The sequence below is a fragment of the Astyanax mexicanus genome, chromosome 1 (assembly GCF_023375975.1).
Source record: "Astyanax mexicanus isolate ESR-SI-001 chromosome 1, AstMex3_surface, whole genome shotgun sequence".
In the NCBI taxonomy this organism is placed as follows: Eukaryota; Metazoa; Chordata; class Actinopteri; order Characiformes; family Acestrorhamphidae; genus Astyanax; species Astyanax mexicanus.
Window position 1 is genome coordinate 95400941 of NC_064408.1, and position 20189 is coordinate 95421129.

Here is a 20189-nt window from a genome sequence, read left to right on the forward strand (position 1 = left end):
TTTTAAACCTCATGAAGCACATCTACATTTGTTGTTAATGATCTGGAAAGGAAAGCAGCACAAACTCTGTGTCAGTTACAGTGATTGATCATACAGTGATGGACGGCTGCTCTGTTTCTGTGAGCTGATGAAGTCTAACACTGTCTGCCTGTGTCAGTGTAAGTCTGAGTGATTCACGGTGATGATTCTTCTTGTCCGTCTGCGTTGTGGGGTATTTCTGTGGACTTATGTAAGCACACAGCCTCTCTGCTCATGCACAGCAGCTGCTCTAGAAAATAAAACAGTTCATATTCTTCTGTGATGTGTAAATGAGAATCAGCAGATCTTGGGGTAAGACTTTACTTAATATAACATTTCACATTCTGTGAGTCAGGGATTAAGCAACTAAAGCTTACAATAAAACAAAGCAAAATATTTACACTATTTGATGCAAAAGAAAACATAGCATTAATAATTAAAATAATTTACCAGTATATATTATTCTACATATCAATTTATAGATGCCAAAAAATGGTATAATATTAAGTATTTAAGAAACAACACAAAAATATACTTGTTTAAAATATAGTATATAAAATTACTATATTCTGTCAGATCTGTTTTAACATTTGAGAGCCATTTTTTAAATATTAAGTATGAATGCTGAGCCTATGACAGTATTATTCTTGACTGTAACTGGACTGAAAAGCTCATATTCCATTAACATATAATAAAAATGTTTAAACTTTCACAATATATAATATAGTACATGTCAATTTACAGATGCCAAAATATATGTTATAATGTTTACGGTTATTTTCTCAAGTATTTACGGAACAACACAAAAATATACTTATGTAAAATTGATGTATATGTATATTTACGTTGAATATATGTATATGTATATTTTAGTTAAAAGAATTGCTTCAAAATTTGGCTTGCACTTATGAAATGTAAAGCATAAATGGTAGTCTTATTACAGTGTTATATTTGAGTGTCATTGGCTAAAATGTTCAATTTGATTGTAATGTTTATTATTGTGTTTTCACAATAATATATAGCTGTATGCAGTTTACTGTTATATATTTTTGTCAAATGATCTGCCTCAAGATTAGTGCACCACAATATTATTATAGATGATCTACAGCATTCTCAGCTCTCTCTGTCATATTAGAATCATTTTATGTATAGCTTTTTAGCTTTCTACTAATTTTTTGAAACCTGTAATGATTTACATGATAGATTAGAATCAGTGAACACATTAATTTGTAATTAAATAGATTTTGATCTTTACTTAGGAAAAGGTGTTTTGTGAAATTAGCAACAGTTCTAAATGTGTCTATATTGTTTCCTAAAGTGACTCACAGCCTGAGCAATGGGCAGCTTGCTTTAGGCCTCTGATCTCACCTATAGGGTCTAGCGTCTGTATGACTCAGCAGCGTAAGCTGCCGGATCGGAGGGGCAGTGTGTCAGCTGTTGCTCTGGATTGGGGTTGCATTTCACATACCAGCAAAAGGGCCTAACCTATAAATAGCCTGTCCAGTTGCAGTTCAACTGAAGTGCTGGGACAGCTGAGGAAGTCTGCTAATCCGCTGGGTAGGACTGGATACACCCAACCTTTGACTGGACACTGACAGAGGGATAGTTAGAGAGTTAGAGTAAGGGCAAGCCCAAAGGACTAGTCACTAGCTCAGCTGAGACAGTCTAATACACTGAGGAGCAAATATGGCGATGCCTATAGACCCCATGGAAGAGCCGAGGATTTACCAGCAAACACTACTGCAGGACGGCCTCTACGACCTGCTGGAAAATGACACCATGGTGGATTGTGTGCTGAAGATTAAGGATAAGGAGTTCCCCTGCCACAGGCTAGTGCTGGCCGCCTGTAGCTCCTACTTCAGGGCGTTCTTCCAGTCTGGTGTGGAGGAAAGCAAGCAGAGAGAGATCGTTCTGGAGGATGTGGAGCCTGGGGTCATGGGCATGATCCTCAAGTACCTCTACACCTCCAGCATCAACGTTACAGAGCACAACGTGCAAGATATCTTCGCTCTGGCCAACATGCTCCAGATCCCCTCTATTTTCACTGTCTGCGTATCCTTCTTGCAGAAGCGTCTGAGCCTAAGCAACTGCCTGGCCATCTTCCGTCTGGGCCTGATGTTAGACTGCCCGAGGCTGGCTGTATCTGCCAGGAACTTTGCTTGTGAACGGTTTCAGTTGATCTCGAAAGATGAGGAATTCCTGCAGCTGAACCCCAGTGAGTTGGCAGCCATCCTGGCATCGGACACGCTCAACGTCGAGACAGAGCAGTCTGTATTCGAGGCCTTGATCAAGTGGGTTGCCCACGACAGGGAGAAGAGGCTTGATGAGCTTCCGGGTCTGGTGGACTGCGTTCGCTTCCGACTGATTCCCCAGGACTACTTCTCTGAGAAAGTGGAACAGCACGAATGGCTCCAGTCTAACCCTGAGATTGCAGAGAAGCTCCAACTGGTCAAAGACGCCCATGCCGGGAAGCTTCCAGAACTCAAGAAGACCAAAAGCAAGAAAAGCGAGAAGAAGGGAGATGATGAGGGAAAGAAAGATGGAGCAGAAGAGGAGGAAGAAGAGCAGGAACTGCTTCCCGGAATCCTGAATGATAACATGAGGTTTGGAATGTTTCTTAGAGAACTGGTATTCATGATAAACGACACAGGCTCTGTGGCTTATGACCCTACCGGAAACGACTGCTATGTGGCATCGCTGTCCACCCAGATACCAAAGAATCACTGCAGCCTGGTTACCAAAGAGAACCAGATCTTTGTGGCAGGAGGACTTTTCTTCAATGAGCAAAGTAAAGATGAAGAGCTCTACTCATACTTTTTACAGGTACAGAACCCTATACCTTCATTCCATGCCTTATACATAACAGTGGATTCCAATGCAGTCCTGAGAATCTATGTGTATTACGGTCAACTGTGACTCTAACCTTAATCCACTATACCTGATCTATTGTAATTTTGCCTTCAAAAGTGCCTGCCCAGACAGCAAAGACACGCTGAATCAATGTTTCTTTGCTGTCTGAGTGATAAACTAGCTAGCTAGGAAGTGTTTTAGATGAGGACTGATTTTGAAACCTGCAAGAAAGACATCTCCAGGATTAGTAGATGCTTGGTAGACTGCCTTAGATCTCCACATTTCAAAAGAGATTTTAAGAGAGCACCTATAGTCACTGTCAGACAAAAAAAAATCTAAAAATGGCAACTTTAAAGGAGAGGGAAAAAGGTTCCTGTAAAAACTAACATTTCTATTGGTCCATTCATCATTCAAACTGCCAGATTAACATCATCGCAAAAAGTAAATCCAGCAACAATAAAGATGCATGGTTTTTGTCTGACAACAACATTATAACCTCAGCATATACTCTCCTAACACCTCTAACAAACTAACTAATTCTAACCTCATCTCCTTCTTCCTCTTCTCTACTCCTCTATCCCATTATTTCCCTCTGACCTCCTTAAGGCCCTATCTATAGATGTTTTATTTTTAACTTCTATTATTTTTGTACTTAACCTCTTCTATTATTTGCACTTCAATATTATTTTTGTACTTAACCTCTTCTATTATTTACACTTTATTGTAAGTCGCTTTGGACAAAAGCGTCTGCCAAATGTAATGTAATGTAATGTAATGTAATGTAATGTAATATGTGTTAGGACATTTTGGGCCCTTTTAACCCAACCTAATTGGTCTGGGGTCCACGCAAATATGTATTAAACTAATTCATAGACTCAAATTGCCCTGTTTTTAACCATTAAATTTTTTTTAACTTAAACTTGTACTAACATTTATGTAACATAGCTCTCTAATCCATCTGCTAGTTTTGTTAGTCATAATACAGTACTATGCCAGACTAATCATTGAGCTTGCCCAGAATATAATGTTTATTTTTGAAAATAATTCACGCATCACAGAGGAAGAACATGTTACTTTAATTTCCTAACAGAAAAAGAGAAGAAAATCTTTAACCAGCGGCCTCCTAACAGCATTAGTGCTGCACTGCATTATCATGTCTTTCTGTATCAGAATTGTTATTCTTCAAATATTATGTATTGTTTGTTCAACAATGTAAAGCTACTGATGACCCTCTGAACTCTTACAGTTTGACCCTGCGAGTTCAGACTGGCTGGGCATGCCCCCTATGCCCTCCCCGCGCTTCCTGTTTAGCATGGGTGAAGCAGAGAACTGCATATTTGTTATTGGTGGGAAAGAGATGAAAGAAGGGGAGTGTACACTGGATTCAGTGCTGATTTATGACAGACAGTAAGTGTCTCACTTTTTATTATAAAACAGACTTGAACCCCAGCAATATGTGTCCTGAAACCTGCATGCTATGTGCTCAATTTTAATATTGGTTCTTTTATTTGTTTCTAGAGCTTTTAAATGGGCAGACTCAGTTCCAGTCCCATACCCAGTATATGGCCATGCAACAGTGTCTCACAATGGACTTGTCTATGTTATAGGAGGCAAAGGAGACAGCAAGTAAGTGATATTATTAGTAATGCATCGAAAATAAAAATGTTTGGCCTCGACCAAAACCGAACAAAATAAAAAATTTGACTGAAGTCTGAATACCCAAAACACTCTTTTTGGCAAGTTTTCAAAAAATGTACCAATTTTTTAACCATTCAATCTATTTTATTGCTTTAATATATTAGCTACAAAACTACAATTATTTATTACAGATACCGAACACTTAGCGTTTTTATCATCCCTGCTGAAATAGGCTAGTTTTTCTAGTCACACATCAAGCTAGTTAGCTACAGCTGCAGTGCCATTCTTATCACATAATGGTAAGTTACCTCAGCAGTGCAATTTTAGTCAAAGGTAATATTTAGCTTAATGTAGCTAGCTAACTAACCTAGTGAAGCTTAGTAGTGATATTCTAACCATACATTTTCATTTCAGTTGTACTAATCCAGTCCCATATTTAGCTACCTAGCTAGGTTAGTTACCTTAGCAGTCACATGTAGCTGACAAACTAACTTAAAGTGTACTGTATGCAGCAAAAGAAATGCTACAGCTAACAAGGTAACTGGGCTAGGTAGAGTTAAGTTGCTATGCTAGCGCTGTAGCTACAGTGTGTATCTTTTAGCTTGAAAACAGACGAGGAAACAAACTAAGTCAATTAATACCAAGCGTTATGAGTTATGCTGAACAGGATACTTTATTTAATTTATGAGAGTAGAGTGTTAAAATGAACTCAAACCTGTAATTTGTCACTTCCTTCCCTGTCAACTCTGTACACAGGAGCATTTGGGCACACTATGCTGATTAATTCACTAAATTAATCAGCAAATTAATTTAGTGAAACCCCCAGTTACACACCACAATTTGGCCACTGGGCCTTAAACCCGCAAACCCCAAAAATAATAATTTAAATGGACTGATCTAAATTTTTTCTATTAACAACTAAATCTTACCTTGTCAAAAATCATCACATAAACGTCACATAAAGTGCTTTCAAAAAAGAAAAGCTTTGCAAAAAAGTTTTCTATTTAAGCCCCTTAATTATATGATAAGTCATTTTTAAAAAGAACAACTTTCATTGTGAGTCTGATAGTTGCTCTTTACATTGTGTTAAGAAAAAACCTTGATGAAGCAATTAAATTTTTTTTTTGTGGTATCTGAATATAAATACCTATATTAATAAAAGTTATTAAACTTATTAAAAAGTTAAAGTTATTAATTGGTTATGAGAGCACAGGTTTAGTTGTTGATCTTCTGCCATTTTTGCTTGTTAAATATTCTGTGAATCCCTAGATTTTATGTAACCATTACCATGTCTGTTACTGTTCACTGATTTGAAAGAAATTTGTTAATTCTGATATGTCCTATTGTTTTGCTCGTAGACAGTGTTTAAAGAGAGTGTGTGCCTTCGACATAAAGAAAGGTGAATGGAAGGACCTCGCTCCACTGAAGACTGCACGGTCTCTGTTTGGTGTAACTGTCCACAAGGACAAGATCTACGCTGCTACTGGTGTTACAGAAACTGGACTGACTGGAAGTGTGGAGGTTTATGACATTGCAACAAACAAGTCAGTACAACATTCACAAAACAATAATCGAGCCTGCATGGGCTGTCGATATTGATTTTATTGATATTTAAATAATTGAGCAATTTACGGGGGATGTGTTGGAATGACTGTGTATGCTTTTTTTAGGTGGTCTGACTTTGTGGAGTTTCCTCAGGAGAGAAGCTCCCTCAGTCTGATCTCAGTGGGTAACGTTCTTTATGCTGTGGGAGGATTTGCAATGATTCCAGGTGAAGCTGAGGAGGAGCTCACACCAAGAGAAATGACTGATATATGGAGGTAAGGCACCAGATCACAAGACTAGAAATTAGATTCTCATGATAAAGACTAATGAGAGCTGAGGTGGAGACTGTAAAAAAAAAAAAGATTAATATATCAGCTATAACTAGCATTTACATTCATATCCTTTTATTATCCATTTATTGAAAGAAGGCTCTGTGTAGTTCTACCGCAAGTCAGATAAAATCTCCCGGAATATAGCACATGCATGCAGGCGACAGACTTTTTTACCCAATTGCATGTGTGAAAGAGAGGGAGAGGGAGAGGAAGCTGCTCCCCCCGTGTGCGTATTCATGAATCGCATGCAAAACAGAGAGGGTTCTGATTGGCCTGCTCTCTGCAAGAGTCTTCGAGTCAGCCAATCAGTTTTTAGTGTGAGCAGGTTGTTTTTTCCCCTGCTGGACGAGATGCATTCAGGAGCATCATGGCTCCCATTAAAACTCATTTCACCTTTGAATTCTCTAAAGTATATCCATATCTGGTAAAAGATATATATAAAAAAATATTTTTTGCAACTTGGGATGTCTGCTACTGTAAAAGAAAAAGCACATCAGTAAAACCATCACATGCTTTTTGCAGGTATGATGAAGCGGAGCGGAAATGGACGGGCATTCTGAGAGACATTCGCTACGCGTCTGGTGCCACAGTGTTGGCCGCCCGCCTGAACACACTGAGACTCACTAAAATGCCAGAATAGACTGAAACACTGAAGCAACATTCTGAAACCAGCTGCCTTTTTTTACTTTTTCTCCCCAGTTTAGTAATTTATAATTCCCAAAAATTAGCTAGGACTCCCCATTACATGAGGTCAGTGCTGGAAGGCTGAAGACTAGAATGAAACTTCAACTAAATAGTTTGGAACTACCGCTTACCGAATTTCATCAGACTCAACACGCTTGGAGGAGAACACTAGCTGTCAGTTCTCTTACATCAGATAACAGATGCCCCCACCAGCTGGTACAGCACAGGTAAATAGAGTGATGGGGAGAGATAAGAGTTTGATTATGCTCTTTGAGACTCCTGGCCACAGATGGCGCTGGCATCACATGGGATGGAGAATACAATTTTCTAATCATCAGGAGCCTGTTCAGAAGATTTTTTTTTCTCTATGCCAAGAGAACCTTTTCCAAATATTTTGCATTTTTCTACTGATGTAGGCAGTTTCTAAACTATAGTGGCTAGGCCAATATATTTTTAAAACATACTGTCCCATACGACATAACAATATTATCAATTAAAACCATATAAATCCACAGATATATTGATGATAAATGATCATAATCATGCAATTACACTTTTACAACTTTTAATTAATAACAGTTTGGGGCATGTATGTTTGTGATTTTTGCCTGCCTGAAGTTTGCAGTATTTTCTTTTCAAATGCTGTTTATTTTATCCAGCGTAACTTGCTACAGTATTGCTGATTTTTATCATTTTTATTTAAATAAACATACAAACACAATGGGCAATATTGAAGAAATTTAAAATTGCCAAAATTTAAATTGAGGTTATTTCCACATATAAGAAACAGATGGTGAGAGTGATAAGCCCACAGTAGATCACAAAACTATCGCTTTTACACTCATTCCATAGAGTAGACTTATGTACACTCAAACATCTGTAGCGATTTCATGCAAAAACGTAATCATGTATTGAATGTATGTATTAAATGGTTTTGTGAAATTATAGTATGATAGCCATTCTACAATGTGGTATTAACACTTTATTGCTCAGTGTTTTCAGTTGTGTACTAACTAATGTTTGTAAAAGGGATTAGCTGCAGACATGCACATACAAGACAAGAGAAAACAAGCACAGCGAGGTTTGATATAATGTTTAATTTAGTTTACTATTGAAATTAATGTTTTATTTTGTTCTGTTACAAACAGTAAACACTAACTGATACCATAAATGACATAAAATACAGTCTAATGTTATTAGCACCTCTAGACACTAACGTCCTCGTATTGTTTTAATTACTAGGTTAACAAAACCGACATGACTACTGCATATGTGTGTTCTTCTTCGTACACAAGGGTTTGACTAAGACACTGGGGTTACATAGCAAAAGTGAAGGAAATAATACAGGAACAGTCACTTCAGTAGGGATTAATACACATGAAGGAAGATTAATATTATTACATATTAAATGTTTGTTTAAAAAAAAAAAAGTAATTCCATCTTTGATTTGGTTGCAACACGTTCCATGGTACTTGCATGGACTATGGGTTCTCCTTGACCTTACATCTCTTCTATGTGCAAATTCATTTAGGCTTTTGTTTCATTCTTTTCAATCCCACAGGAAACAAAATAAACAAGCTCAAACACTGTCCCTCTCTTTCAGTGTGATTTTCTCTTTCTGTTGCCATAAAAATGGTTATATATCATATATATCCAAAATGTTGTAGCTTGAGAAAAACAAAATGAATTTAAGAAGGCCACAAAATGCTAACTGCAACACAACTAGCAGCAAATGAGTAAAAGGAAACAGACAAAAAAAACATAAAAAAGATGGAGAACATGGTCCATTTTACCCATCATGTGAAAACACATTCGCTTACAAATACACAGTCTATACAGTGCATTTCCTATTCATTTAGTGAAACTCACCCTCAGTTACAAACTACAATTTGGCCACTTGGTTTTTGAAAAGAAAGAAAAAGTGAAAAAAGTGCCTTAAACCTTCAGAACCCCACCCCACATAAAATAATCACTTATATGCACAACAACTCTTACCTTGTCAAAAATCTTCACATAAAGTGCTTTCAAAAAAAAAAAAAAGCTTTGGAAAAAAGTTTTCTATTTAAGACTATTAATAATTATATGATTAACCATTAAAAAAAAAAAAAGCAACTTTCAGTTTTAAGCCTCGGCAGTTTAACATTATACTTATACAGGCCTGACCAGTATACACTAGATGTAGGATACAGCCACTGTTTAACAAAAACCTTTTATCACCGTTTTTGTTTTTTGTTCAGTTCTCGTTTTTGACATAATGTGAATCTGCCAGTTGCTCTTCACATTGTGTAAAAAAAAATCTTGATGAACCAATTTACCAATAAAATTACTCCAAAATTACATGGAATATTTTTTTACACTTGTCCTGTAAAGTTACTATTTTGGAGATACTAGGGATTTTTGTCCAACAGTGCTGTATGCTGTACAGTGCAAAAGTCTTAAGAATGCCACAGAAAATGGGATTCTCAGTGGTAACTGAAAGTAAATAACTATATTAAAAAGTTTAAAAAATAAATATTACATAGGTGCTCACAGAGAGCTGTTGTTCAGTAAACTGATATGTGATATGTTGGTTATGAGAACACAGGTTTAGTTGTTGTATCTTCTGTGTAAACTCCAGACACTGTATGTATTTGTTAAATTCCTCCAGCAGCTCTCCTGGTTTATTTTAATGTAGGACTGATTAGATAAACTAGCTGTTGGATGTGAACTGGAATTTCTTGGCCATCTTCCAAGAGAGCGCTGGAAATGGTTAAGCTAAAATAATCACACACATCCAGTCCTGTTTACTGTTTTTTTTTATTCTAGTTTTTTTATGTAATGAACCTTCACTTGTAAAAGAAAAGTGTATTAAATATATAGTTTTAAAGTATACTTAACACTGAAAAGTACATACTTTTAACATTAAAATTAATATATACTTAAATACATACTAAATGTACTATTTTGGAACAATGCATGGCAACTATGGCAAGTATATTTCAGTCGTAATTAAGATATTTTTAAATACAACATAAAAGCATTAGGTTTTGCTTTTTTGTATATCTTCTTTAAACTTTAGATTTAGGTGTGTGTTTTTAAAACATAATTTTTAATACACTTAAAGTATATTGAAAATGTACTCCTTTATGTATAGACACACATATTGTGTACACCTTAATGACACTGTCACTAAAGTGTACTTTAAATATGTTTAATGTGTATTTTCATTGAGTACATTAAATAGAAAATGCACTTTTAGTATTTTTATTTAAAAAAAACATACTTTTAATGATTTTAAGTATACTTTCTTTTTTTTACAAGGGTTTACAGGTCAGATAAATAGTTGTACATATTATTTCTTAGACTTTTGCACAGTACTGTATTGTTATATATTGAGTGTATCACAGCCCGCACATCACCTCCCATACATAAACCCCAAACAATGTCAATATAACCACACATAACATACGGGCACTAAAGAAAGACAATAAAACATTTAGCAATACTCCATTCCAATCCCACATACAAGTATTATGGGTTTAACACATAATATTCAATAAGGTGCAACAAGGACAGTGGAAAAAAATGAAAAATGTAACTTAAACACAAAAGAATTGAACAAAAGTTAAAGTGTTCAGCTTCAGTCTAGCATTAAAAAGGCGCATCATCTGGCACAAGACATTATTGCAAGATATATTCTCCCAATCACAAACTGTATATACTGTATAAAACTTTTCAAATCAATCTTTTTTCACTGCTTATCTTCTAGACAGACCAGTCCAAAGTGCACAGATCAGTAGCATCACTCGCCGATTATCAAGCCACTGTGATTCGCATTAATACGTGAAAACGTAGCACATTCACTACTGTGGCAGCTCCGTTTCTCCATTTCACTTTAAGGCATGTTCATTACAGCACCACCTCAGCCTGCACCACAGAACCTCCACAGCCTCAGCTATATGTGCTGAGGTTACAATAACAAAACAATGCAAAAAAGTGTCAAAGACTGAAAGCTGGATTGTGTCGTTTATCACTGGATGGTGGAGAACACCTGGCAACCAAGCAGCCTATTTTCATTACTGTAGGGCTACAAGATTTCTGTAAAGCTGCTTTGTATATAGCGCTCAGTTGCCAAAGAGCTATATAAGTAGATTTTCTTAGATACATTTTATTTGAATTGATAAAGGATTTTAAATGGAAAGCAGTGTACTATTAAGAGAGGCAAATAGTAAAATGCATTTGAACAGAAATGAAAACTGCTGTCTGCTAGTGCTGGGCAATATGGCAATATCTTCTGGATTATAGTTAAATAATGATTAATTATTATTAAACCCAGGTGTGATCAATATTTTTAGAGCACTACCCAATTCTAACATGTACTTGCAAAGTAAGGGGATTTATACCCATCTAGATCACGCCTGGCATTAGGCATGGTGCCAATCGTGCCATGAGATCAATTTTTCTGACAATGTTCCTTTACAGAGATGAGACAAGATGTGTGTGCATTTGCACATTTTTGTTAAAAATAAATTTTTACTTAAAATAGCTGAATGTGTTCATTAGAAAGTGTGTCCATATTGAGTGTAACAGGCCTGTAAAGTGTAACTGGGTTAACTGTATATACATGCACCTCTTAACTGTTTGTGGATTATGATATGATTTTATGAATTTAATACCAATTCTAAAAAAGAAAATCTGGATTGAAAAATATTAAATATTGTGATACAATACATGATTTGACCATAATGTTACAAATGTTGCCATACTGCCCACTCCTACATATATCACACTACAGGACTTGTATTAACAGTGTCAGATGTGTTTTCAAGCTTTTGCCCTAGCTAATTACAAACGTTTGAAACGTTTAAAGTTTGGCTGCTGATTGGATGAGCCACAAGCAAAAAGACAAAAGCTTGCGCCTACAGGTAACCGTCACAGATATTGTTTTGAAACCACTGACATACTGATCAGACTGAACTGAGTTTCAACTAATCAATACCAGAGCATTCACTGCAATACAATTTACATGTATGCGGTCAATTTAGGCATAGTCAGGGTAAGTGCAAGCTATTCAATATAAAATTCAGAATAATAAAAAAAACTGCTCCAACAGAACTCTCTGTATAAAACCACCATCAGAGATTCATGAGCTCATCATTCCAGGACAAACTGTTCAACACACAGTAGGTAAATAACAATAAGCCCTTTAATCACACTCTGTGTGCACTGTGAGCCTTTTTACTGATAGCAAATACAGAAAAATGTATTTTTTTTATTAATCGACTTGTTGAATTGATATATTCATGCTCAATTTTCAAAATATAATGAATAAAAAATTTACTATTAATGTCCTGCAACCCTTCCATTTAGTTATGGTTGTCTAGTTTTTACGTCTATTTTTAAACATGCAGAATTTAGTTTAATGCCTGTTACTGTTCTGGAATTATTAAGGGGAGCAGAGTAAAATGTATAGTCTCCAAAGCCCTCAAAGTTTTCAGAATGTAAATAAGTTATTTTACAGCAGAGAAAAAGGGTTTTGTATTATCTACACTTGTAGCCATATACAGGCCAAGGCCTGGTAAGAGGTTAAGTATCTAATCTGAATTTTAATCTAAATTTCTTTATTTAAATTTCCATGCAGGAATCACCTCCAAATGTCATCTATAGATTTTGTGCTACATGTAAGTTTGTCTCTTGTGAATTTTACAATAAAAGTACAATTTGAATTAAGATAAATTAAGTGCTGATGTTGCTCTAAAATCCATGATGGTGGTTTTAAAGAGGAGTCTCACCGATATTTCAAAACATCTACATAAATCACAGTTTTGAGTTATCCAGAAAAAATATTTTGAGCACCAGTCACGTACTACATGTACCACAACACTATACCATCCTCTAGCAAGCCACTCTGAACGACTTAGCCATTTATTTCTGTAAACATTTTAAAAAATCAGTGAAACTCCACATTAAGACATCCAAAAGTCCAAAAGTTGTACCATTTGGTATCAACCAGTAATTCACACAGCATCTCACATCTCATCTCACATATGCCACCATTTGCACACATTAATGGGAATGTGAGCAACTATAAAATTTAAGGTGCTTCAGTCAAAAAAAATTATTTTAGAGCTTATCACAAATACAAAAGCTTATCCACAACTTTCAACATCTTTCAATAGTGCTGACCCCCCTCCTCTACACATCACCACATTCATTTGACTCTCAGTACATTGTAAACAAGATAAACAGAAAACGAGAAAAAGAAAAAAACAGCCCATACAGTAAGTGACATGGAGTACACAAGATATTTACAGACTATAGATACTGCATTGTATATTTTAATATGGACTATATAGTTTGTAATACCTGTTATTGGGACTATATTATACTGTCTTTAATGTTAAACGTCTTTATATGTTAAATATCCTCTCTAATGCTCTAAAAGGAAATCTTAGTATCATCTCTACAAACTCTCTGAAACATCTTTTCTCTAATCAGACCTTCCATGGCTTCTCTATAGAGACTCTTTAAAGGTCCACTAAGCGATATATCTCTATCACTAAATTCACTACATTCCAACAGAGGACTCTCAGGCAGCTTTGTCTGTCTACAGATATATGTCACTCATTACATCCATTCAGAGGTAGCTGCAGGGGGGGGGTTGGTGGGTTATGTGGGTCCCGGAGAAGTAGATCATGCCCTGATAGTGTTAGAATGATGATGAGTTAGGTAAAGTGGGATGATATTTGAATGATTGGCAGCTAAATGGTTTGTTTTGCATCAGGTGTTGTGCTGATGATTCAGCTTTACTGACCCATAAAGATGTCCTATAAGAACAAGGCAGAGGTAGAGAGAGTTCTGAGTGTGACTGTCTACTAGCATTTCCTGGCAGCTAAACAATAATGATGACTTCTAATAATGATGTCTAAAAAACAATAATAAAAACATGGATGTACAAATTATTTTGTAACTGATATAGTGAAGGACGTGGGACATGGTGGTGCTGTGGAGAAAACAAATTATAAAAAACTAAATATATTAAAATGTTATATTAATATTATGGGCATAGTACACACTTGGTTGTGTTACTTTAAATGTAGCTTATATTTATATTTTATGTTGTGTTTTATGTGTAATACTAAAGTAGACATCTAATTTTCCATCTTTTCCCAACAGGAAGTTTTAATTTTCACCTGGAATGAGAATTTGACTGGATGTGCCCAAATATTGAAAAAATTATCACGGTTGTCAATTCATTATTTTGCAATATACAGCTTAGGGAAAAAAATAAGAGATCACTTAAAAATGATGAGTTTCCTTGATTTTATCAAATTGAAAACCTCTGCAATATAATCAAGAGGAAGATGAATGACTACAAGCCATCAAACCAAGCTGAATTGCTTGAATTTTTGCACCAGGAGTAGAAATTATTCAAAAGCAGTGTGTAAGACTGGTGGAGAAGAACATTCCAAGATGCATGAAAACTATAATTAAAAACCAGGGTTATTCCATCAAATATTGATTTCTTTGCCTTATTTGAGGTCTGAAAGCTAGGCGTCTTTTTTGTTATTTCAGCCATTTTTCATTTTCTTCAAATAAATGCTCTAAATGACAATATTTTTATTTGGAATTTGGGAGAAATGTTGTCCGTAGTTTCTCGAATAAAACAACATTTATCATTTTAAGGAAACATGTACTATAAATAGCAAAATCAGAGAAACTAATTCAGAAACTGAAATGGTTTCTTAATTTGTTCCAGAGCTGTATATTGCAAAATTCAAAAATACAAGACTTTTTACCAGAAGCCACTAATCCAACATGTCAAAATATTAATAATTCATTCTATGTATTAGAAATATGGGGAAAAATAAGGGATAACAGACAGATATAATCTGTCTCAACTCAAATCATCTTCCAACATCCCTTAATGTCCCTTAAATGGTAAGAACAAATGATTTATTCTTCTAGATTTTGAAAGTAAAAATATATAGAAAACATTTTAATGTTATAATGTACAGTATATAATTATTATGGAAGGAAATTCAACTTAGTGAACCTTTAAAGTGTAAAATCTCAGTATAAGAAAGGTCAAAAGTGCACAGCAGTCCAAAACCTCATGAAAACTGGAAAACAAAGGCGCACTTCACTTTCAGGTACATTAATCAATGAACTAATAATAAAACATGAACTATCTGCACTGTTCTTTATGTTAAGCCAAATGGATATCAACACATCAGCAATAATCACTGATTTGTCATCTGATCCAAGACCCAAATCAATATATAAGACACTGGAATGAAAGGAGTACCACCATCAGTGATTACAGGTACAGAACAAACGGTCTAAGTAGAAATAACAATAAGTCTTAGTGGAATATATTGCTCTATTGCTCTGCTACGGCTTGTACATCCTTTGTACTAATAAAAAAAAAGAAATGAGGGTTCTGATTTTCAGTCACAATGATGGCCAATACACAGACCGATATTTATAAAGTGCTCTTCTACTTAAAAATACAATGATATTTGTATTTAGTATGTTTTCTAGCATCCTACTATCTTTCTGTAAATGATTAAGATTTAGGAATTCATCCTTTTAAGTGCTTCAGCTGTCTAAAAGCTCCCATACTTTCTTTAACCTATGCACAGCACAGGTATTACACAAAACACACGTTCAAAACTTCATACAGGGCACAAAGGGCCAAGCCAGGCCTGACACAAACCATCATATCAAACCCTTTAAAGACGACCTTTAAGAATAAAACATAACCAATCTATGGAGAAAAATAAGGTGCAGGAGTGATTATGAATCTATTATATCTAATGATGGCGTTTGAGCACACAGGATTTGGTTACGGCACCAGGATAAACAGGGTAAAGAATTTGGTTATCGCTCCTATACCATAACTGCAACATTTCCAACTCACAAGTCAAGTCTTTGAATGCATGGCGCCCTCTGCTGGAACACACTGTTGTTTCTTGCACTGTTGATAATGGTGCAATTTATCTCCCAGCATCTGCACAGCTTCACAGGCTTTAGAAACTGCAGGTCACTCCACCTGCAAGGACATTCTTAACGCAGAGAATCCCATCAGGAAAGAAACACAACTTAACTGTACCGCAGTCTTTAACCCTGAAGCTCTGGTGACCTCTTTGTAACTTCCTCAGACTGAGTTTACATGGTGAAACCTTCACACTGCTTCAGCTGAAGGCAAACTTACACCTAGTTATCTTAACTAAAGATCATTTAATGAAAAATAATATCAAAACACTGATAACACATCATGTGATGACGGAATATTTTGGCTGTGTCCAAAACCACATGCTACCATCCTATATGGGTTTTGGGATTAAGCTGGACAGAACAATATGTAGTAAAATGTACTATTTTATGTATATTTTATGTGGTTAGACATGTTTTAACAAAACATGCTTTTGGTCAATATATTATAATCGCACAGCAATGTCATTTAAAAAGGCTGATAGCTATTAGATACAGATATATGAAATAGAGATGTTTAAATACCCTGGTTATTAAGCTTGTGTTTTTTTTTAATCTGCCTCACAGCACCAGTGTTTTTGAAGTGATAAAATAAATGAATTTACATCATCTTCGTGTTAAACTACTTCGCTCCCACTCTGTCTCCTTACTTCTTCAACTTTATTTACTTAAACTATGGGGGCTTAGTTCTAAACAACTCCCATAATATCCTATAATAAATACAGCTCTGGAAAAAAAAATAAGAGACCACTTAAAGATAATGAGCTTCTTTGATTTTACCAAATTAAAAACCTCTGGAATATAATCAAGAGGAAGATGGATGATCACAAGCCATCAAACCAAACTGAACTGCTTGAATTTTTGCACCAGGAGTGACATAAAATTATCCAAATTACTGTGTAAGACTGGTGGAGGAGAACATGCCAATATGCATAAAAACTGTGATTAAAAACCAGGGTTATTCCACCAAATATTAATTTCTGAACTCTTAAAACTTTATGAACATGAATTTGTTTTCTTTGCATTATTTGAGGTCTGAAAGCTCTGCATCTTTTGTGTTATTTCATCCATTTCTCATTTTCTGCAAAAAAATAAATGCTCTAAATGACAATATTATTATTTGTAATTTGGGAGAAATGTTGTCTGTAGTTTATAGAATAAACCAACAATGTTCATTTTACTCAAATATATACCTATAAATAGCAACATCAGAGAAACTGATCCAGAAACTGAAGTGCTCTCTTAATTTTTTTCCAGAGCTGTATATTTAAAACAGGACGAGATGTATGCAGTTAGGCCACTTTCATATGCACTGTTTGCAAACAGTAGGTGCTAAAACATATTTTGTATCAGTAGAGATATACATGCTACTTGTTATTATTATGATTGATATTATAATATTAATAAAAAATAATTTATTATTTTATTTTCTCTAATTTAATTAACATTACTTAAAAAAACAAATGGCCTCTCCTATGTCAAACAAGTGCACCACCATTAGAATAATACATATATGGTTTTGGACACGGGCAACGAAAAAAAAAAAAATTGTTTCTTGGAGTAATGCAGCTTTCTTGCTGGTAACCAGTTAGCTTAACCAGAATGCTAATATATAACACTTGTTTGAATTTCACCTCTAATTGATTTGGATCTTTGCTGCAAATTACTTAAAATAATTACTTAAGATAAAAATGTATACTAAATAACACATCATAAACATTTTTTGTAAAGTACACTGCAATATTTGAATAATATCAGCTAAGTTAAGTTGCATTTGTTCCACAAATCTTGCTGCATCAAAGTTTCACCATGTCAATCTTAGGCCCAAACAACTGAGCATAAGAACCTAACCATCAAGAAGCCAGCTCCCTTAGCTCATAAAAACACAGATATGAACAGAAATGAGAACATATTTCTCTGAATATTATGCGTAGCTACTCTTGACAATATATATAAAATATCTCTACGAGAACGCTAAAGTCATCGCTCGCACAGCATCAAAGGATCATACAGTGTCTCACACTGTTAAAAACATCCGCTACATGTCTCAGACTTCTTTCAGCAGGTCAGAAACCCCATCCCCAAGTGCTTCATCTCTCCTGTAACTTGCATGGCTTTCTCAGAGTCAAACGATCTACTGCTTTGGGTCCCAGATAACGGAAAAGGACCCACTAAGATTCTACCGAACGCTGTTAGTTGTTGTTTGAGCTGATCCTTCCAGTGGAGAAGAGGGGAGGAGGAGGGGGAAGACCCCCGATGGAGTGAAGAAGGGGAAGGGAAAGGGGGCTGGACGCTTCAGCAGGAGGAGTCACGGACCGGCCGGCCAGCGCGCCGGGAGACGCCGAGTCCAGGCCCAGGGGGGTTCCATCGGGGACTAACGGGTTACTGACCCGGAAGCACTTCTCCTTGTGGGCCTTGAGCATGTTGGAGAAGCGGAAGCGCTGGCCACACACATCGCAGGGGTAGGGCTTCTCACCGGTGTGTGTGCGCCGGTGACGCTTCATGTTGGGCCTGCTAGTGAAGCTCTTCCCACAGATCTCACAGATATACGGCTTCTCTCCTACAGCACAGAGAGGAGACAAGACACAAAGATTATACACAGATTATATTTCTTATGAATCTGGGGGTGTTAAAATCATCAGTCACTTATCAGTCTAGGTGTGAGCTAGAGGGGTATGAAGCCACACAGCACTGAGCTATGGAGCAGTGGATTGTACCCTCTGGAATGTACACCTTCAAATAAGTAGTAAACTAAAAGTTGCTTACTGCAAGGATTCCATTTAACTTCATTCTAACAGTGGATATTTAACTGCACTCACTCTGACGTATTAGAGTTTAGTTAGCTCTGTCATGCTGCTTGTTATCAGCAGCCGGAGTCTGAGAGAGCACAACTGGCCATGCTTTCTCTAGGTGGGTGGATGACAATCTCTCCCCACATCACTCCCAAGGTAATGTCGGTGAGCATGAGGCGTCTGTGAGCTGATGTATCTGAGCCAAGTCACTGCACTTCTATTTTAGCCAGTCACACAATGACTAATACATAAAAAACAGTGTCCCCTACACAGAGAGTAGGCTGTGGTAAGTGAAGAAAAAAACTTCATCACTGTGATTAATTAAAAATTCAGTGTTCTTAAAATGGTGTTAGTGCTTTATTATGCCATTTAATTATTATTATGTCAGTGTCGTCAACTGGCTTTAAAAGGACAATAATATTGTTTATCACAATTATTTCTGTTTCAATATATCTTTTGGTAAAAATAGTTATTGTAACAGATCTAAATCTAGTGTAATAATATTTTAATAAATTATGCAGAGGTATAGATTTAAATTATTAGGCTGTATACCAGTCTTTTATCTATGTTACAATTAAAGTATTAAAACTTTGAATTCAACCATAACTGATTTTCTGGTCATGTACACAAAATACTCCAATTTTTTTTTAGATCAAATTAAGGCTTAGAAACCTGACTAGAGAGCTAGAGTCTAGAACAGTAATCAGATCTTCCAAGCAAACTATATGTATGTACACACTTTGTCTGATTGTATTTTCTCAGTAAGTACATGCTCACAATTATAACAGACAGAAGCTTTAACAGAGGCTTGTTAAAAAAGCATCTATCCATCTCCAAAGTGTCTTAGATGCATTAACACTAAGTTGTTTTACGACTGGCTTAAAACACACGCTGTGGTTTAGTATATAAAGAGGCTCATACTTTTAGGTTCACAATAGTTTAGTTAAGTGAGAAAAAATAATTTACTTTATGTGGTTAATATTAAACTTTATTACAGGCTCACATACAACATATACATAAGAAAAGAAGAGGGAAAAAAAAAAATGATGCATAAGCATGTACAACCATACTATCAGTCATGATAGTCTTAAAAGGCAGCCATACCAATGCTTCCACATATATGATTGATATCTGACATAGCTGCATCTAGGGCTTGTGAGAACCCTTATAATACAGTTTTGAGACTTATCCGGACGACACATGAACTTAAACATTAGGTTCCTCAAGAGAGCCTGTAAAGTACTTAGTCTTGAGTCACAAAATAGTTTACTAGCACTGCAACTCCTAGGCTTTTTCAGCAATATCCTCAGACAATCATTATATGCTACTTGAAGTTTACGCAGGGTCTCTTTTT

General features: G+C 35.8%; 2 protein-coding genes across 5 annotated transcripts in view; one reads left to right on the top strand and one right to left on the bottom strand.

The window, feature by feature from the left end:
• Window positions 1-1516: 1516 nt before the first annotated feature.
• klhl40b (kelch-like family member 40b) lies at window positions 1517-8656 on the top strand. Its single transcript, XM_007249050.4, has 6 exons — window positions 1517-2841; window positions 4115-4275; window positions 4387-4494; window positions 5865-6050; window positions 6177-6326; window positions 6906-8656. Exons 1-6 carry the CDS (start codon window positions 1705-1707, stop codon window positions 7021-7023), a joined length of 1860 nt encoding a protein of 619 aa, XP_007249112.2. The 5' UTR covers window positions 1517-1704; the 3' UTR covers window positions 7024-8656.
• Window positions 8486-20189, bottom strand: part of zbtb47b (zinc finger and BTB domain containing 47b) — a 68836-nt gene continuing 57132 nt past the window's right edge. For all 4 annotated transcript variants that reach the window (XM_007249046.3, XM_022682975.2, XM_049485986.1 and 1 more), the window contains one exon: window positions 8486-18603. In XM_007249046.3, the coding sequence (XP_007249108.3) occupies window positions 18236-18603 (368 nt within the window). In that variant the 3' untranslated portion in view covers window positions 8486-18235. The remainder of the gene's footprint in view (window positions 18604-20189) is intronic.